Genomic DNA, 21,262 nt, shown 5'->3' with positions numbered 1-21,262 from the left:
TGTCTATACGTTTCAAAATTACAGGACGGGTTAAGAGGTACAATGCATCTTACGGATTTGCCTATCTGTTTCATTCCTTCTTAAGACTCATTACTTCTCTAACATTCGAATTCCGTGTATAATACACACGGGTTCATGGAATGTGTCCTTTACATCATATCGTTTTTGATACTCTTATGGTATATAAATCACATTTTTAGTTAATCATCAATGATTTGACTTGTACGAATTGTTTTTTTTTTAGCATGCATGTTATATAAAGAAACTAAAGTAAATTGGTGTGGCATGATTACTGCTCGTTTTCTTGTCTCGTTTAAAGTCAGGATGTCTTCGTATTCATATTCCATTGAGTAGGAGAATAATCGTTAGTTCTGGTCCGATATGGCGATATTATAATATGATCTGATGTATGAGAATGGTTGGTAGATTTGAGCTTCGAATACGACGAAAACTATACATAATAATTTATATACGACGAAAGACACTAGCACTTCTCTAATACCCTACAATCCGAATGAGACCCTTGAGTTACCTTTTTGTCAAGTGTTTTCGTTATACATGTAGTTAAGTACGGTTAGGTATTCATCTTATCGTCTTCTAGTTGTATTTACTAGTTAGTTCACATATATTTGGTAAAAATAAATCCTAAGAATGGCCGTTTACTCCAATTTTGTTCTTGTTTTCAATGTTTTGTGAACTTATTTATATCAAAATAACAATACATTTAATAAAAATATAAAATATGAGTATATGCATCTCCTCTTTTTATTTGACAGATTAGTTTTTTGAATGAAACAATATTTAGGTGTCAAGTTGAGAGTAATGCTATAAATTCATTGTAAAAATTGTGCTTATGTGTTAAGTTAAGAGTATTTGATATAATTTTCTTCAATAAATAGGGTAAATATAATTTTCCATTTGATAAATTATATATGAGTAATCGAAACCAATAAACATATCAAACAACAGACTTTTAGGTGGTGCGGGAATGATATGGCCTCTTTGGTCATGGCTTGTTCACAACTATAACCGACAATTTGATATCCCTTAGAAACTTCAAACTAAATGTCAACATATATAACTTGTAATAACTTCCAACTCTTTGGATAAATCTTGTGGATAGATTATCTCAGCTGAAGTTAATGGCATTAATTACATTATACACAACAAAATTATTGAAAAAAGGTAGGGAACCTATGTTTTCATTATCGTTAAACCATAGGGGTCGTAGTAATAATTTACTATGTATATCAGTATATATATCAGAATATGTACATAAATAATTTAAATCCTCGATCTCGTGTGTTTCTATTAAATTATTTGACAGACTAAAAGAAAATCCCGGAATAATATAATATGTATATATCACATAATCATTTACTCCTAATCATGATACATCCTCTATAATTTAATTGAGAAGTCATGTAAGAGAAGACAATGGTAATGTGTCAATGTGAGGGCCACAGAGCAAGTCAAGGAAAACATCTTGTGTTCACTAAAGTAAAACAAATGAATGCTTCTAAGTGTAATGTATTGCAATTATATCATTCTGCACATTAATGCTAATTTCCTACTAATAGTAGTAGTCATCAAGGAAACTTAGATGGCGAGTTATTATTGGTCCCAACTTAAACTTTATGATAAAAAGATGATTTACTCCTTATCAATTATTAGGAAAAGTTAATCGCAGATCGAGCCAAATTATTAGCCAAATTTATGCATTTGATTAATAATAGTTAACCCCAAAATTTAACATGTGAGAAATACGTAACGTTTTATGATTTATCCCCAAATTTAACAATTTGCGTAGGTTACTTGACTCGCAGAGGAGAGATTTTACAGACTTTCATAAAAGAAGAAGTTTTAATTTTTAGAGTGGACCAGAATGGACCCAACCCTTTTTAACCCAACCCAAACTCAAAGAAGAACGACTCGTCCTCTAACCCCAAGGCCCTACTTGATTTACAAATTCTAAATCCTCATTTCTCCTAATGACCTCATATTATACATATGATAATTTGAGTACTGCTTAAATTCCATATACCTACCTTCAGTTTAAAACTTTAAAATGTACAGAGACTACAAGATTTTGGCTCTCTACATATATTATGTATCAATCAAATCTCGAAATTCACATTCAGATTACATATTTTCTTGTTATACTTCTAGAACAGATGAGTAATTTACCAAAACTCTTTCTAATTTCATAAACGATATTACAGGAGCTGGGGAGAAATAAATTTGAATTACGCATGAAATCATAATCACCGTACTTTTAATATATATCAACTTCTCGTAAGTCGAATTAATGGTCCAAAAGATAACTAGGCAACTTTTGAGTTTTGTCTTTGAATGAACTTTTTATCTGTGAGAAGGTAAGGTAAGAGGTTTGGTGTGAGAGAGCTTTATCCAGAAGGCAATGCGTGACCCATGCATGATGACACGCCGACTAATACATCTTTTGGTTCTCTGCATCACATATGGCCACCTCACACAAGTTTCATGTTTTCCTTTATACACATATATAGCTAGCTCATCTTTGTTTTCATTTACATAATATCAAAGTGTCTTTTTTTTTTTTTTTTTGGGCAAAAATATCAAAGTGTCTCTTATGCACTATTTGAACCTGGATCTAATCCATACAAAACAAGGATGCATACCACGACGCGGCTCTTTAAACCACAAATGGCTATCTGTGTCGTAATCAATTATAAACATATATATATTTTTGTTGGATATCATGATTACAGCAGCCTCTCAAAAGAATTTATAGCAGATATATCCAAATTGCGTTCTATTATGTATATTTCTTGACGCGTTATATAAGATCAAGGTTATGTGGATAACGTGTTAACAAAAATCTCCTTTAATTGTGAGACTTTTCATAAATACTACTTTTAGGTTAGCATTTAGCAACAACTTGACGACAAAAAAAATGAAGGGTTAGCAACAACTATATCAAATCCAGAACAAAAATAAAGACCGAAAAATTATTACATTGGAATATGTTTCTAAAGCAGAATTTTATAAGTTCGTTTTTTCTTTTTTGCTAGTAATTGTTTAGGACGATTTTTGTTATATACATTTAAATCGAACATTTGATTTTAAGTCAAGAGTGTTAGTAAATAGTTCTGATGTAGTGGGTTTTTCTTGTGGAGGAATTATCTTATAGATCAACGTTAGATATTAAAAATTTTCAAACGCAAATTTATCTAGAATACTTATATTTCTGTCGATATAATGTCATACTTTATATATATATATATATATATATATATATTTTAAAAATCGATAAATAACTTAATGTGAGATTTTGCTGTAAATATTATAGATTATACTTTAATGCGTAAAAAAGATTCGTCCATTAGTCCATTATTGTCCTCTGTTTTATTTATACTTTTCCAATCTAAATTTATCATCTTCGGACTATATACATATATATCTTAGCGACGACAACACAATTGCCGTTTACCGGTTAACTGTTTGAGTCAATCAATTAATTCAGAAAAGTAAACCGGACGGTTATTTGAGCGTTGAAGAAGAAGTGGGCGCCGCGTGAAGAAATGAGGAAGAGTCAAATGTCGTCGCTTTTTGTTTTAGTCAAATGTAGTTCGTTTCCCACATCTACACTGTCACACAGAGATATAAATAATATTAGTAATAAATTAGTGTAGTAGTACCAAGTTACCAACAATGTTGGTTCCTTCGATTTAATTTAATTATATAGTTGGTGGATTGGACTTTGTGGAAGCTTGAAATAGTCATTTTACTAATCATGCTACCGTCTCAGCCCTCTCCACTAGTCCTTACCTCCACCTTTTCAATATGAAGTACTGTTCAAAAGCTTTGAACGGTTTACATTTCGGCATTTTAGATTCTTATTCTCGTCTTTAATCATACACATACCCAACAAAAACAAATATCATTCGAATATTATTATTGACCTTTAAGGCTGTTAGAATTTAATCTACGATCCAGCAAAGGTCGAACCATTTTTTAGACACAAACAGCAAGTCTGAACTAGCAGCTCAACTTTATTTATGTATCGAACAGTTTAGTTTACCTAATTTTTTTGGCTTGATTTTTTAATGTAACACGTTTCCAAATGAATCTTTGTGTAAAGATATTTCCGAAGATGCTTTTTTTTGTTGTTGCAAATATTGGTTAGTAGTAGTTCACAAAGACTTTCNACTTTAATGCGTAAAAAAGATTCGTCCATTAGTCCATTATTGTCCTCTGTTTTATTTATACTTTTCCAATCTAAATTTATCATCTTCGGACTATATACATATATATCTTAGCGACGACAACACAATTGCCGTTTACCGGTTAACTGTTTGAGTCAATCAATTAATTCAGAAAAGTAAACCGGACGGTTATTTGAGCGTTGAAGAAGAAGTGGGCGCCGCGTGAAGAAATGAGGAAGAGTCAAATGTCGTCGCTTTTTGTTTTAGTCAAATGTAGTTCGTTTCCCACATCTACACTGTCACACAGAGATATAAATAATATTAGTAATAAATTAGTGTAGTAGTACCAAGTTACCAACAATGTTGGTTCCTTCGATTTAATTTAATTATATAGTTGGTGGATTGGACTTTGTGGAAGCTTGAAATAGTCATTTTACTAATCATGCTACCGTCTCAGCCCTCTCCACTAGTCCTTACCTCCACCTTTTCAATATGAAGTACTGTTCAAAAGCTTTGAACGGTTTACATTTCGGCATTTTAGATTCTTATTCTCGTCTTTAATCATACACATACCCAACAAAAACAAATATCATTCGAATATTATTATTGACCTTTAAGGCTGTTAGAATTTAATCTACGATCCAGCAAAGGTCGAACCATTTTTTAGACACAAACAGCAAGTCTGAACTAGCAGCTCAACTTTATTTATGTATCGAACAGTTTAGTTTACCTAATTTTTTTGGCTTGATTTTTTAATGTAACACGTTTCCAAATGAATCTTTGTGTAAAGATATTTCCGAAGATGCTTTTTTTTGTTGTTGCAAATATTGGTTAGTAGTAGTTCACAAAGACTTTCTTTTGTTTTTTTGTCAACTAGTTACTAGTTATAACTATCTATCTTCTTAAAAGTAAACCGAAACGTGTACCATACGAGTACCATCATCAGCCATGACAACCACAAAAACTCTAGAATATTGTGTAAGGCGGCATCACTAAAATTGAAGGAAAAAGTCATCATAGCCGACCTCTTCTTTTGCTCTCTCACACTACTTGCACACGTGTACTAGGTCAAACCAAACGTGCCCAAATTATTTTTCTCTCTTTACCCCGAAGTAAAACAAAAACATTTTAGATACTTTCATTTCAACTTTGGTCCGCATATTTAAAAAGAAAAAAAAAAAAGGAAGTAATTATCTAATCGCCACCTTCACTCTTCACACTTTCCTACCACTTGTCACGCAACTTCCTTCTTCACACTCCACCTACTATATATGTATACACTCTTTCCTTTCTTAATCTTCAACAATCTCTCACATTTTTTTATTCACTACCAATCTTACAAAGCAACCTTCAAAACTAAGTATCCCAGAGACAGAGATATTATCTTCAGAATCTTTTTAACTTAATGGCGCTCGAGGCTCTTACTTCACCAAGATTAGCTTCTCCGATTCCTCCACTCTTCGAAGACTCTTCAGTCTTCCATGGAGTTGAGCACTGGACCAAGGGTAAGCGATCTAAGAGATCAAGATCCGATTTCCACCACCAGAACCTCACTGAGGAAGAGTATCTAGCTTTCTGCCTCATGCTTCTCGCTCGTGACGGAGATCGCAAACATCATCAACCACCTCCTCCTCTTCTTCCGGCGGCGGCTGTGACGGCTGATAAGACGATGGAGAAGTTGAGCTACAAGTGTACCGTCTGCGACAAGACTTTCTCGTCTTACCAAGCTCTCGGTGGTCACAAGGCGAGCCACAGAAAGAACTTATCACAAACTCACTCCGGCGGCGGAGGAGGAGATGACCAGTCAACGTCGTCGGCAACAACCACATCCGCCGTGACTACAGGAAGTGGGAAATCACACGTTTGCTCGATCTGTAACAAGTCTTTTCCTTCCGGTCAAGCTCTCGGCGGACACAAGCGGTGCCACTACGAAGGAAACAACAACAACAGCACCAACAACAACAGTAGTAGCGTGTCCAATTCTGAAGGTGCAGGGTCTACCAGCCACGTCAGCAGCAGCCACCGTGGGTTTGACCTCAACATCCCTCCGATACCGGAGTTCTCGACTGTCAACGGAGACGACGAAGTGATGAGCCCTATGCCGGCCAAGAAGCCTCGGTTTGACTTCCCGGTCAAACTTCAGCTTTGAGGAGGAAAATTATATAAAAACTTAGACGATAAGATTTGTTCGTTTGTTACATACACTGTTGAGAGAGTTGTGTAGGAATTTGTTGACTGTACATACCAATTTGGACTTTGACCGATTCCAATTCTTGTCCTTCTTTCATTCAACTTGATTCTTTTACCACATATTATTCCATTAATCGATTACGCGTTGAGTTTTATTTGAATAGTATGAAGTGATACCACTACACAATTCTGTCTCTGTTTTCAATTTTTTTTTTATAATCATATACAGCAATAAGCATAATCAAGAACCTTCTAGTTTCTACTACTATCCACATATTCTGAGAGTCACATTTTGAAAGCTGTATGGGAAAATAAAAGATGCGAGTTTTCTCACGGAAGACTGCATTACAAAACAAAACAAAAAAACTTTATAACTTTAACTTTTATCTTAACATTTTTGGTTTGAAAAAGCCTTTCTTGACGGGTCGTATAGCTTACTCGGTAGCACTGTTTAGCGTAAGTTTTAATTTGAACAAAAATTATGTTATGGTTTTTTTTTCTTGACAATAAATTTGTGGGGGTTTGTAAAACAACAGAAAAGTTGCCGAATTATTTGGAAAAGTTAATAAATTCCGGTTGCAGTCCATGGAGAAACACCCTTATTGCTATTGCTTTTGGAAAATTGATCTTGTAAATGATAAATGACTAAGTCATGTACCAATAAGAACACACCACAAGTATGATTAATCTCCTAGTGGATGAATACTCAAATCATTAGTGATTAATCTCCTTAAAGACTAATCTAGGTGTAAAAACAAATCCTATAGTAAAAATGTGTGAGATATTAGGAGGTAACCAATATTATCTAATTTGGTGATATAACTATGAGAATACAATTTTCATCTAAAAGTGTTTGAATCACAATTCTTTTTCTGAAGTGTTATGTTATATTCAAGAGATTAATTTTTTATTTTTTTTGTTCAAAAAAAAAAAAAAAAGAGATTAATTTTTTATCGATATATTCATTGGGCTTTCTCACTAGCATATAATTAAAGCCCACTTAACGAGAAATTCAATGAAACGCCGCGCAGTGCTTTACCAAAATCGGAAACGACACGGTTTCTCATCAGCACCTCCCTCTATATATAAAAAAAGAACTTTGCGCAAATTGGGAATCTTGGGGATTCAACAAATTCGTTTCCTTTGTAAAATTCCCTCTTCGTTTGAGCTCTTTGACGTTGGGCACAGCTAGATTCCACCATGGATCTCTCCATCGTCAAGCTCCTCGAAGAAGACGAAAAGGTTAGATTTCGAATTCCCTACTCTCCTTTTCCATCTCCGTACTGTCTTGGCTCTGTGTCTCGAAGCATCTTAAATTCGATTACCACCCCATTCAAATGTGTCGTTAGGATAACTTTCAGCATTCGGAAGATGAAATGAACATGTTTCAGGAAGCTCTGATTCGAGATATCGAAGGTTCGTTTTGAAAACCCTAATTCATATGCGAAACTGTGTGCAAAAAACTATTGAAACTTTTGATTTTCTTGAGTGATCCGAAGTCTATAAACAATCCTATTGGTAATGAATCAGGGATACATCGACCTCAGTGTATGAAACTGCCAAATATGAGTAGCCAACATGCTCGTGGGGTGGAACATGGTCTTACACCAGCACGAGTTTCTGATTTGCTTCGTATCTTAACAGACCTCAACAAAGATAGAAAGAGTCATTTTCAAAACCTGTACTGTAAACTCAAGGTGAGGCTTTTTTTAACATATATGAATGAATTGGGACTCTGATGGAAGACTCTCTCAATACATTACTTTTTTTTTTTTTTTCATACTTTTATTGTAGAGAAAAGAAATTACAACAGATAGGCTCATACGACATCTGAAGGTTGCTGTTGGTGATCAGATGATCAGATCAGTAATTAGAAAACTGCATCAGTTACAACCGGTATCATGCTTTCAATTTTCTTAGCATTTATAAGTTCTGCAATGAATTTCTTTTAGCTGTCTCTAACTGCAAAATTAGTGATAAGGAACCTATAGATAGGATTTCGAGTGATAGATATATATGTAGTATTGGCTCACTGATAACTATATATGTTATCAGGGAAATATGGGGATCAAAGTACCTGGACGCCGAAACCATGACAAAGTGTCTAAACCTGCTGGTATAAATTATTCAGCTGATGCCATTTACTTTTGAAATTATAGATCTTATCTTATAATTTCCTTGTGTAGCATACAAAACCAGTCTCTGATTTAATCTTTAACTGCAGAAATCAGTGCTCAAGAATCTGCTCCTAGTGAAGTTCAAGTTAACAAACTGCCTTCTACAATTTCAGGCACCTTAAGCAGTTCAGCTACTGTGCAGGGATTAAATAAGCATCCCGAGCAATACATGCAGCTTCATTCAAGTTCTTTTCATATGGATACCAACTCGGGAAGTCTTAATTCATACCCAGGGACAAATTTCAGTTCTCCTGGTTCATTGCCGAGAGCGAGACTTCCTGATTTCCAGCACATAGAAAACAATCAGAATGTGGTACCAGCTAGTGTTGAAGCACCGACTAAGTCTAAGATAGACATGACGAAAGTACCCAAGTTTGAGAGGCCAACTTCTGTAAATAGTCCAAGTACGGTTCAGGATGGTTCTGTATCCAACTTCCAAAACGATTCGTCCCTGCCTCTATATTCTGCTCCTTGGCAAGAATCAGTCACCAAGGACCAGACAGTTGGCCCTTCTTCATCAGTGGTCCATGTGAAGCAGAAATCAATTGATCAAAGTTTTGACCAGGCACAGAAGCCTCACTCTTTGGTGAAGCAATGCGTGACTAATGTTCCACTGGAACAGAACAATGCAATTCCAAATAATTCAAATGATGACTTGGAGAAGCAGTCTTCTAAAATGGTTTTTTCCACATCTACCGCCTCTGCAAGCTCTGTTTATCCTCCAATGACAACACATCTGGGATCTAGCACGATGGTAACTTATAATTATACTCTCAAAAGACAGATACAAATGCAATTTGGTTGATGTCTGCATTGGTTTAGTTGTCTTATATTTTGGACCACCCTGGCTTCTGTTTGTCCTTTTTTTTTGCTTCAAAATTTTGCTGTGAAGAGTAAATGGACTATCTAAGTTGTTTGTGTGTACTCATCAGTTATATCTCCCTCCGCCATCTGGGACGATTCCCACAGCAGCTAACGTCATGAAGACACCGGACATGCCTTCTGTTGGTCAAAATAAACCTCTTGAGGCACTAGATTCTTCGATGCCACTATCAAGGTAATAGAGCTGGCTGGAATGTGGATGAGGAATTATTTATAGCGTCCATTGACTACTTTTTCTTTTTCATCTGTACTTTTTGATAATCTTCTTATTTATTTATTTGCAATTTCCAATTATTATATTGAAGTCTTATAGAATTTGTTAATATACAGAAAGAAGCAAAAACTATGTGGAACTTCTTCAGATCGGAGTATTGAAAAGTATCAGTTACAACCGGTACTACTCTTTTAGTTTTCTTCAATGAGTATAAGTACTTCAATGAGTTTCAATTATTGACCCTAAGTAGAGTTTAGTTTATATATTTATGTACAATTAGCTTGTAAGCACATAGCATTGGTCTTAACATAGGTAACTGGTGACGCTTCAGTTAAGAGCCTTTTGAGCATATACTTCTGTTTAACAGTTTTTTTTTTTGGTAAACTAATTTGTTATAATATGTAGGAGTTAAGGAAATTGGTTGGTGTAATTTTGGTCATTAATTTGATATGTATAGTGCTTCAGATTGTTATATTCAGAACATTGAATTCTCTTGCCATCAAGAATGGGATCCTTGACCATTATACCTATAGCTAATTCACCTCATCTCTCAGCAGTTCAATGGATGTTATGAAATTTGTTTAAATCTCTGTGTTGCCTGTTTAGTCAGGGGTTTCCTGTTCTTAGTTGCCTCATTTTATCCGAACTTCTCTAACATCTTCCAGGGAACTGTTAAAATGGTCTTAAATTTGTACTTCCAGATCTTATCAGTATTGCAGATAAAGTGCAATTAGTGATAGGAACCCTATAAATTGGATTGCTATTACGTCTGGTATGTTTCAGTGATAGATTTATGTAAACGCTAAGTAGATTTGGAACATAGTGAAAAATGTCGCATGTGAACGTGTGCTGAGAAAGAAATCGCACTTGAAAAGTGCTGCAATAGTAATCAGTATTGAATACTTTTTGTCTTGGAATTTTGGCTCACTGATAATACTATATATGTCATTAGGGAAATATGGGGATCAAAGTACCTGGACGCCCAAACCATGGAAGCGTGTCTAAATCTGCTGGTATAAATTTTATTCAGCTGAAGCCATTTACTTTTGCAGCTATCATAGATCTTCTTACTTTCTGGTAGATCTTATCTTATGATTTCCTTGTAGCATACAAACCCAATGCCTGATTCAATCTTTAACTGCAGAAATCAGTGCTCAAGACTCTGATCCCCATGTAGTTCAAGTTAACCAACTACCTTCTACAACTTCAGGAACCTTAAACAGTTCAGTTACTTTTCAGACATTAAATAAGCATCCTGAGCAATACGCGCAGCTCCCATCTAGTTCTTTTCATATGGATACCAACTCTGGAAGTCTTAATTCATACCCACGGACAAATGTCAATTCTCCTGGTTCATTGCCGAGAGCGAGACTTCCTGATTTCCAGCACATGGCTAACAATCAGAATGTGGTACCAGCCAGTGTTGAAGGGGGGACCAAGTCTACGATAAACATGACGGCTGCACTCAAGTTTGAGAGGCAAACTTCTGTAAATGGTCCAAGTAGGGTACAGGATGGCCCTATATCCAACTTCCAAAATAACTCATCCATGCCTCTAGATTTTACTCCTAGGCAAGAATCAGCTACCAAGGACCAGACAGTGGGCCCTTTCTCATCAGTAGTCCATATGAAGCAGAATTCGAGTGATCAAAGTTTTGACCAGGCACAGAAGCCTCTAACTTTGGTGAAGCAAGGCGTGACTAATGTTCCGCTGGAACAGAAAAAGGCTATTTCAATTAGTTCAAATGATGACATGGAGAAACAGTCTTCTATGATGGTTTTATCCACATCTACCACCTCTGCAAGCTCTGTTTCTCCTTCAATGACAACACATCTGGGATCTAGCACGATGGTAACTTATAAATTATACTCTTAAAAGACAGATCCAAATGAAATTTGGTTGCATTGGTTTTGTGGTGCTTATATTTTGGACCACTCTGGCTTCTGTTTATCCTTGTTTTGTCTTTGAACTTTTATCTCACTATAAAGTTGTTTGTGTACTCATCAGGTATATCACCCTGCCTCATCTGGGACCATTCACACAGCAGCTAATGTCAGGAAGACACCGGTCATGCCTTCTGTTGGTCAGAAGAAACCTCTTAAGGCACTAGGTTCGTCGATGCCACCATCAAGGTAATAGAGCTGGCTGGTTTGTGAAAGAGGAAGTATTTACAGCGTCCATAGATCACTCTTCCTTTTTTATGTTTGCCTTTTGATAATCTCCTCATATTTTTGCAATTTATAGTAATTATATTGAAGTCTTATAGAATGTGTTATTTTACAGAAAGAAGCAAAAACTATGTGGAACTTCTTCAGATCGAAGTATTGAAAATTTTAATGATGTAACTGCTGTCAGTGGCATCAATCTTCAGGTATGTTTTCTGGTAGCTGCACTTCTTAATCGAAACCTGGATATGGAGAAACGAATGGACTAAATTATTTTTTTGTATCTGTTCCAGGAAGAGGAAAAACAATTATTAGATTCTGGGCCTAAAAAAAACAGTCGTGTTGCTAAAGAATTTCGAGGAGTTGTGCATGAAGAGGAAGCAAAAACGATTTTGCAGAAAATTCCACTGCAGAGAAAACTGACAGAAATTAGTTGGGTTTCAACCCATCTTTTAGCTGCTTCTTTGATCTTTATTTGGAATCACTTGGAGAAGAAGTTTTATATATATTTTCATATATGACAGTGGCAAAAAGTGGTTTAAAGCATATAGACCATGATGTAGAGCGGTGCTTGTCTCTGGTGAGATATCTACATCTGCCGGGAATTATTATCCTTCAATTTAGATTTCTTGTTTCTGTTTTTTTTTATCTCATGGTTTTGTGCATTCAGTGCGTGGAGGAAAGGATGCGGGGACTATTGTCGAATATAATACGAATATCAAAGCAGGTCGGTCTACTTTTTCTTCTCCTGCCTGCTTAATGCTTGTTGTGTCTGAATCTTACTGAAGTTAAAATATGCTTTTGCAGCGGACTGATGCTGAGAAGTGTAGACATCAGACTTTTATCACGTCTGATATCCGGAAAGAAATTAATGAAATGAATCGGAAGGTGAAAGAGGAATGGGAAAAGAAACATGGTGGAGAAGAAAAGGCCAAGGTTTGTCCTAAGCTCAACATCTGTTGTCTACTTGTCTTGGTTACCAGTAATAAATTCTTGTTTTATAATTTTCATTGATGTAGAATGAAGACAATGATTTTGAAAAAGAAGACAACCATTCCAGACAAGTGAAGGTATATAAAAATTGAGCCAATTACATAAACCTGCGCACACTTGCACATACATATACTAAACGAGGTTTCATAATAAGTCAGGCAAAGAAGGAAGCAGATGAGAGGAGAGCTAAGGCTGCAAATGTTGCTGTTCATGCAGCCTTTGGAGAAGATGATATGTTTTCAAAATGGAAAGTTATGGCAGAAGCACGTCGGAATAAATCCTCTACAAGGCCAGGAAGAAACTCCAAGAAACTTTCTGGTGAGATTGGTAAGCCCGTTTCTATGATCTGAAATAACAAATCTCAGTTCTGTTGCTGGTTATTCTTATGTTTAGTGTTCCTCCTAATTGCTGATTCGAATTTTTTGGTAGGTGGCACAAAATCTGGGAAGAACCAGGGTTTAACAGAAGTCCGGTCAATCTCTGTGAAGGATGTGATTGCTGTGCTGGAAAAAGAGCCTCAGATGGCGAGATCGACGCTATTGTATCGCTTATACAATAGAATCTGCTCGGATGTTTGAACCCAAGAGAATAGATTGAAACTTTTAGGACTAATTCATTTTTTGCAGAACCTATTTGGTTCTTTATTCCATTTAAAGTGATGCCACTACAAACTGTTAAACATGGTCAGATGCTAAAGTACATCCTTATTCTTCGTCCTAAAACGACCTAAAGAAAGCTGCATGTTTTGTTTTCTTCTAGTTTTTGCCTGATTCCTTCATGCTGGCTCCGTGGTGTCCATATCCTCCTCCGCCACCACCGCATGAACCGCCACACCCACCACCTCCACCGCCAATGACGACTCCACCTCCGATACCACCTGACCCGTATCCCTGACCGCCTCCTCCGTTGCCTCCATCCCAACCTAAACCACCACCCGACCCATACCCAGCACCACCGCCAAATCCACCACCGATCATAACACCACCACCACCACCACCACCTGGCCCGTATCCACCACCGTAGCCTGGGCCTCCCCCTCCATAACCACCAGCTGTGAGCTCACCCTTAAATCCGGATACGTGTCGGACACTCTTCTTTCCTATCTCACTGGAGTGTGCATCATTCCTCATGAGCGCACTTTCTCTTCCTATCTCACTGGAGTGTGCGTCATTCCTCATGGAGGCACCTTCTCTTGCAGCCTCGCTAATCATATGACCAATGAGGCATAGATACAAGGAAACAAGAAACCATAGCATCACTCTAGCCATGATGGCTGCTTATAGTGACCCAATTTTTTTTTAATAGTTAGAATTTCTGAGAAAGTAAGTAAAAGGATTTGTGATTGAATAATAATAAAAAAACACACATCACTATTTATATACAATGTACAAATACAAAGGTGGTGGGTTAAGCATGGGCGCGCCAGTTGAGAGAGAGAGCGGTGCGTATATGGTGACTCACCAAGAGTGGTTTTAAGTGATGGGTGTGTTTTGCATGTTTTCTTCCACACCTTTTGCTACATTTTCTCAGTGTTCATTACTTCATTACGCAGACACTCTCTTACTACATTATTTGATTATAGGTTTAGAGTGTTAAAAATTTAAGCTGTGGATGGGACTTCTCTCTACTGTCCAGTGAACTTATTTGAACAGACATAGAGTCGGTGTTACGGTGAGCCACTGAGCCGTGAGTGTGATCAGAGAGCCTTAGAGGAAACAATGGTATTGAAATAGAAATGATTATATTTAAGCATTTATTTAATTGAATGGAATGAAATTAAAAATTTCAGATGTGAACGGTAGCTAGAAGACTGTATAAGATTAAGATTGTTCATTGAGAAAAGTTTCTAAAATATGGAATAGTATGTATGTTTAAAAAAAAAAAAAAAAAATTATGTATGTATGTTTTCATTTGTATAATGAATGATGTGATGAAATAAACCTTTTCTTTATAAAACCAAAATATTTATACAAATTAATTAAATTCTAGTTTTCCGCAAAGAATTACTGATCAAAAATAAGATTACGCATATACAGTTTTTCTTTAATCATACACTGTCGTAAAATGTTTTTTAAAAAGGACTCTTGTAAACTCATGATACCTTTCATAAAAAATGTCTGTAGAGTGTTTTTGAATAAATTAAGTAACAATTGAAAAAAAATCAAATGCATAAAAATCATTATATTGTAAATCTGCAAGTACTTTTATAATGTCCTTTTCTACCACAATGTCTTTCTCTACCACATTTGTCGCACTTATGTCTTTGAGATTTAGAACATGGTACACCAAACTCTCCAACTGATCTCTTTCTCTTTTTTGGCGGTCTCCCACTCTTAATCCTAATTTGTGGTGGTGCACAGAAGTATACAGCTAAAGAATCTGGAAATACCCAACTCTTTACATCTCTACTCGGATGAATGCTCTCAGCATATGCTTTAGCCCATATATCTGTCAAATAGAAATGATCAACCAGTTTGTATTCATCCATGTTTGTACGCTTTGCAGCAGCAATGGCGTGAATGCAAGGAATTATATCAATGTCAAAGACGCAGCATGTACAAGTCTTGTTCTTTAGGTGAACAACAAACTTATTCTTATCGTCTTTGATCTCAAACTCATGTTGATCCACTTGAAAAATATCTTGTTTCATTGCATCATTGAACCTTAATATTATCTCCTTTGTAACATTTGGTGTAGCACGCTTGTTATGCTTGGAAGCTTTTTCCCGTCGCTCATAAAAGCATGTTGTAAGGGTTATCCTGATTGTCTCAAGAAGTGAAATCACTGGCAGCTCCCGAGGATCCTTTAACATGGAATTCAATGACTCAACAATGTTGGTTGTCATAATATTGTAGCGGTTAGATGGTGCATAACAATGGGCCCACTTCTTGAAATCAACCTCTTCTAAATATTTGGCGAGTTTTGGATTAGAATTCTGTATATCCCTAAAAACAACTTCAAATTCCTGAAACGTATAAGCATTAGCTGCTGCTTCGAAAAGAGGCAAGAAACTTTTACTCCTGAACTTTACTTTGATGTTGTTTAGGAGATGAAATCTGCAAATGCCATGATGGGATGCTGGATACAATTCTAAAATTGCTTTTTCAATGGATTGAGCACGGTCATAAACGAATACCAAATCCAGTGCATCAGGGATGATAGAGAGCAAACACCTAAAGAACCAGTTTCATGCAATATCATTTTCTGAATCAACAATTGCAAATGCTATCGGATATAAGTGAAAATCTCCATCTTGTGCACTAGCTACTAGCAAAGTTCTCTTATACTTTCCTTTTAGGAAAATACCATCAACAACAATCACTCTTCTCATTAAAGAAAAACCTCTAATCGACTGGCCAAATGCGATGAACACGTATTTGAATTTCCCCACATGATCCAACTCAAGGTAAGCAATTGTTCCTGGATTTTTTTCCTTTGCCATGTACAACCATTTCGCTATATTTATATGACTATCCTCAGCAGTGCCTCTAACCAAATTTTGACCTTCCTCTTTTGCTCTCCAGGCTTTTTTGTATGGTATGTATACTCCATGATCTTTCATGACCAACTCCATAATCTGTTTGGTTTCAGTCCAACTTTCTTTTCTCCATAGTTGATGCAGTAAAATCTCCTAAGAAATTTTGCGGTTGCTTGTCTATGGTTTGCATTCCTGTGGGTTGTGTCACAATTGTGTTCATGACAATACTTCTTCACCACAAAGAATTCAGATGATAATATCCTAGTCGCACGCATTTTCCAACTGCATTTATCATCAACACATCCCAAAATAACTCTCGTTTTGTTTGACCATAGAGATCTGAACTCAAAATTCCATTCAAGTGCCCACTTGCTCATCTTCAACATCAACTCTTCCTTGTTCTTGAAATATCTGTTCACATATATATCATCAGCCCCTCGAGTCACCATAGATATAGGAATAAGATCTGGAGCAGGAACCAAATACTCTGAATAAAATCCTTTTCCTTTTTCAGCTGTTAAGATCTCTATATCATTATGTGTCATAGAGATATCACTTCCAATAGACCGATCAAGTTCCTAGAAAGATACATAGATTAGTAAATGGAAAATGACATTTGCAAGTATCTATAGCTTTATTCTTGAATCGTTCCTAGGAAAAATGAGGGAGTTCATCCTTAAAATTCTTGATATTCATCATTTCTATGATTTAGGAAGGTTTTCCTAAAAATAAATCAAATCTGTCTAAAAACTTATATTAAGGAATCTAACCTTGTGTGTTTCATTTACAGTCGGATGTGAACTTTCTGTAAGGATCAAAATAGGATCTCGAGCAGCAGGCAAAACAAATGAATTATTGGTCTTTTCTTTTTCAGCAGGTGAGCATGTATCACTATGTGGCGTAGAAAGTGAGATGTCACTACCAAATGATTGATGAAATTCCTACAAAAATAAACATACATAGCTTAAACTTCTATCATTGTGAAGAATAAGTTTAAGAAAGTTACAGTTAAAATAAAAGTAAGTCATGTAAATATAACTTACCGATACACACAAACGTGTTATTTCAAGATTACCTTGTATCTTTTTGATAAAAGTGCACACTTGGCGGTCGTTGCGAATAAAGATCGGTGGGGAATCTTGTACCATTAATTTCATCCTTGGAAGTTCATAGCTGAGTGTAATCTCTTTAACTTGACCATCAAGTCCAAAATCTTCAAAAACAGTCTCAACTAAATCATTGTATGTGATATTCTCAGCAACTTCACAAAGTGATCCACCTTTGTTTGTATCGATGAAAAATCTCCAATGAAATTTGTCATTTAGTTCCCACTCACCAAAAACAGAGTATATCTCCACCATACTTACACCATACCTATAATTAGACACAACTTAGACAAACCTTCAAAAACATCATATCACCAACAAATGATTCATCATAGAATACATATGTATACTACAGCAAAATTGATGTTTTATTTCCGATAACACCCACAAAATGCTTCACTTCTATTTTCTATTCTTGCGTTAATCAAATCCGAAAAACTTACAATTATATAAGAGATGAGTTGATTGAATTTTGTGGATGGTGCTTTCCTGAAAACGCACAACACTACAATCAAACCAGTGCAAAACCAAAATCACAAAACAATTTCATCCTGAAATTCAAAGAATTTCAGAATTTTAAGCTTTGAAATCGCGATTCCCAATTTCAAACCCTAAAAGAAGAAGAAGAAGAAGAAAGAGAAATTGATGACAACCATCAATTTAGCACCTGATTGAAGCTTCAGTTGAGCGACACTAATTGAAAAATATGAGATCATAAATGAAAATCTCAGATCAAAAGATTCATCAGAAGCTTCACCGAAGAAATGCAAAAGAGATTATGAGTTTGATTTTCTATGAGAATTTTAAATAATAAATATTATTCTTTTAATACTCAATATTCAGAAAGACTAAATTAGGAATATTTAAACGTGCTATTTTTGGAACAAAAACTAATAATGGTGATAGCTTAGAGTATTTCACTTTTAAAAAAACTACTCTCAAAAATAGTAATAATAATTTTGAAAAAAAAAACAAAAGGCAATTAGTACTAATTTAATTAATTACGCACGTGCCAAGTAACGAAAGGCCGTAAAGGATTTTGGGCTAATCGAAGAAGAAGAAGAACGTTCCCTCTCTTCTCTTCTCTTCTCTTCTCTGAGAGAAATCTTTTGGATCCCATTTTCGACGAAACTCTCTCTTCTCTCTCTGTATTTGGCTTTCTGGGATTCTTCTCATCTTCCAACGATTCTCATTAATTCTTCTTCTTCTTCCTCCGTCAGCTTTCTCATTCTTTGTATTAAGATATTATTAGTCTCAAAAGTGATGACGACGAGTTTGGATCGGTGGGAGAAAGATCCTTTCTTTCCCGCTGCTGAAGAGGTTCAGGAATCTGCCGACAGGTTTTTCGCCTTTTCCCAATCTCCCAATGTTTTTTTTTTTCGTTTTCAATCTGTGTTTGTATGATTTATAATGCTGTAGCTTCGGATTTGGGAATTAGGATTTTTGAATAGATCTGAAATCTCACAACGTGTGTGCTAATCTTCGATTCATTTTATAGGATGGAGTCGGCGTACAGGACATGGATCAATGGGAAACGAGACTCTTCTAATGTATGGGACTCTGAGCAGCTTCATAGGGATCTTCACGCTGCTTTAGGAACCACCAAATGGCAGGTTTCTTTCTTTTTCCCTCACAACTCTGTTTCTAACTCTTTTGATTGAGAGCTAAGTGAGAATCTGTAAATGTTTTTTTTTTGGGTGTAGTTAGATGAATTCCAGAAAGCTGTGAAATCTAGCTACGACAATCGTATGAGTGATGAAACTAGAGATAGGCATCGTGAGTTTACATTCGCAATGGAAGCTCAGGTTTCCAAAATCGAGATATCTCTCAAGGAAGCTGCGGTATCCGATGGCAAAGGAACTCCTAGATGGGTTCGTTTGGATGAAGATGATCGTAATGAGCTTGCTCTCTTCTTGACTGGACCGTCTGATTCTGTCAAAGTAGTAAACCAAAACAATGGTCATAGAAGGACGGCTAGTGCTGCTGAATTCACTGCTTGGAACGTTGTCGTTTCTGACCACGGTTTGTTGAAGAAATCTCCTGGTGAGGAGGAGCCAGTGGTTCGACCTCCGAGGAAAGTACCTAGCTTCTCTGGTTTCTNGTTTGCCTTCTCCCAATCCCAATCTCCCAATTTTTTTTCGTCTTTAATCTGTAAAATCACAACTCTCATTGTTCGTTGGTGTGATTTTGGCTTCGGATTTTGGAATTAGGATATTGAATAGATCTGAAATCTCACAATGTGAGGTGTTAATTTTATAGGATGGAGTCGGCGTACAGGACATGGATCAATGCGAAACGAGACTCTTCCAATGTATGGGACTCAGAGCAGCTTCATAGGGATCTTCACGCTGCTTTAGGAACCACCAAATGGCAGGTTTCTTTCTTTCTTTCTTTTTCCCTCACAACTCTGTTTCTAATTCTTTTGATTGAGAGANTAATGCTGTAGCTTCGGATTTGGGAATTAGGATTTTTGAATAGATCTGAAATCTCACAACGTGTGTGCTAATCTTCGATTCATTTTATAGGATGGAGTCGGCGTACAGGACATGGATCAATGGGAAACGAGACTCTTCTAATGTATGGGACTCTGAGCAGCTTCATAGGGATCTTCACGCTGCTTTAGGAACCACCAAATGGCAGGTTTCTTTCTTTTTCCCTCACAACTCTGTTTCTAACTCTTTTGATTGAGAGCTAAGTGAGAATCTGTAAATGTTTTTGTTTTGGGTGTAGTTAGATGAATTCCAGAAAGCTGTGAAATCAAGCTACGACAATCGTATGAGTGATGAAACTAGAGATAGGCATCGTGAGTTTACATTCGCAATGGAAGCTCAGGTTTCCAAAATCGAGAAATCTCTCAAGGAAGCTGCGGTATCCGATGGCAAAGGAACTCCTAGATGGGTTCGTTTGGATGAAGATGATCGTAATGAGCTTGCCCTCTTCTTGACTGGACCGTCTGATTCTGTCAAAGTAGTAAACCAAAACAATGGTCATAGAAGGACGGCTAGTGCTGCTGAATTCACTGCTTGGAACGTTGTCGTTTCTGACGACGGTTTGTTGAAGAAATCTCATGGTGAGGGGGAGCCAGTGGTTCGACCTCCCAGGAAAGTACCTAGCTTCTCTGGTTTCTTAAATTATATGGAACCTGGGTCTAAGCATTGCATTAGAAAGTGGAAGGATTTAGATCGTCAAGGAGACTCTGATGCTGCTTTGTTACCTATCCAAGCTAACCAAGTAAGATCTTCTAACGGCTTACTTTTCCCTCCTGGTTATATGAATCTTTTACTAAGAATGTTCTTTTTTTGTTTCTGTTTCTCAGCAAGTCTTGAATGGAGGAGGTTCAGAGAGGGGGAAAAGTTGTATGGAGTGTGAGGAGGACTGTTATCAAAAGCAGCTTCATGGTTGGTATGGAGCTTTGCAGAGGCAACTTCAGCGGTCTCAGTATCGGATGCGATATAGTAAATCGGTTCACGCTGCAATTTGGATTCTTCTTTTAGTTTTTCTTATCGGTAATACTTGCTAAACCGAATCATGCCATATTTAGGAAGCATAGCTTGTTGCTGCATCCCTGTTTTAAGTTTTGAGATGATCTATTTTTTTGTCATTGCAGTGGTAGTCGCAGTGCATTCAATGTAGAAGACTGGTGGTATGGAATAGCACGTTCGAGTTAAGTCATCTTGTGTGTAAACGGGAAAAGAGACGAATGAATTTGGCAATCTTCATTTTTACTGTACAGTTAATTCCACTGTTATTGGTTGTTTTGTAATGTAGAAATGATTTTTTTGGTTCGATTATTTGAAGTGGGTTTCATTGAGAATTGAGATAAAGAGAAACTGAGTAGACATTGTAGAGTACGTTGGAACGAAAAACCCA

At 36.3% G+C, this 21,262-nt stretch overlaps 4 protein-coding genes across 6 annotated transcripts; 3 read left to right on the top strand and 1 right to left on the bottom strand.

Moving 5' to 3' along the window:
• LOC104776826 (zinc finger protein ZAT10) lies at positions 5,474-6,538 on the top strand. The gene has a single exon (XM_010500964.2). The coding sequence runs from the start codon at positions 5,593-5,595 to the stop codon at positions 6,334-6,336; it is 744 nt and encodes a 247-aa protein (XP_010499266.1). The 5' UTR covers positions 5,474-5,592; the 3' UTR covers positions 6,337-6,538.
• Positions 7,510-13,411, top strand: LOC104776823 (transcription initiation factor TFIID subunit 4-like). 2 transcript variants are annotated; one of them, XM_010500958.2, is made up of 19 exons: positions 7,510-7,619; positions 7,727-7,793; positions 7,908-8,074; positions 8,172-8,273; positions 8,433-8,493; positions 8,602-9,308; positions 9,487-9,611; positions 9,767-9,830; positions 10,603-10,663; positions 10,795-11,501; positions 11,658-11,782; positions 11,934-12,021; positions 12,109-12,247; positions 12,340-12,395; positions 12,486-12,542; positions 12,623-12,751; positions 12,835-12,885; positions 12,967-13,126; positions 13,238-13,411. In XM_010500958.2, exons 1-19 carry the CDS (start codon positions 7,578-7,580, stop codon positions 13,384-13,386), a joined length of 3,057 nt encoding a protein of 1,018 aa, XP_010499260.1. In that variant the 5' UTR covers positions 7,510-7,577; the 3' UTR covers positions 13,387-13,411. The 2 variants fall into 2 exon arrangements, with proteins under 2 accessions (XP_010499260.1, XP_010499259.1); XM_010500957.2 differs by having other exon boundaries at positions 12,967-13,135.
• LOC104776825 (ctenidin-1-like) lies at positions 13,433-14,221 on the bottom strand. Its single transcript, XM_010500963.2, has one exon. The coding sequence runs from the start codon at positions 14,074-14,076 to the stop codon at positions 13,564-13,566; it is 513 nt and encodes a 170-aa protein (XP_010499265.1). The 5' UTR covers positions 14,077-14,221; the 3' UTR covers positions 13,433-13,563.
• LOC104776820 lies at positions 18,438-21,240 on the top strand. 2 transcript variants are annotated; one of them, XM_019243689.1, is made up of 6 exons: positions 18,443-18,732; positions 18,891-19,005; positions 19,096-19,486; positions 20,514-20,623; positions 20,709-20,898; positions 21,000-21,240. In XM_019243689.1, the coding sequence occupies exons 1-6, from the start codon at positions 18,656-18,658 to the stop codon at positions 21,023-21,025; spliced, it is 909 nt and encodes a 302-aa protein (XP_019099234.1). In that variant the 5' UTR covers positions 18,443-18,655; the 3' UTR covers positions 21,026-21,240. The 2 variants fall into 2 exon arrangements, with proteins under 2 accessions (XP_010499253.1, XP_019099234.1); XM_010500951.2 differs by lacking the exons at positions 18,891-19,005; positions 19,096-19,486 and adding an exon at positions 19,652-19,766 and having other exon boundaries at positions 18,438-18,732; positions 20,123-20,623.

Source organism: Camelina sativa, chromosome 3, assembly GCF_000633955.1.
Source record: "Camelina sativa cultivar DH55 chromosome 3, Cs, whole genome shotgun sequence".
Lineage (NCBI taxonomy): Eukaryota > Viridiplantae > Streptophyta > Magnoliopsida > Brassicales > Brassicaceae > Camelina > Camelina sativa.
The sequence above is the reverse complement of the archived record's forward strand: the minus strand, read 5'-3'. Positions and strand labels throughout refer to the sequence as shown.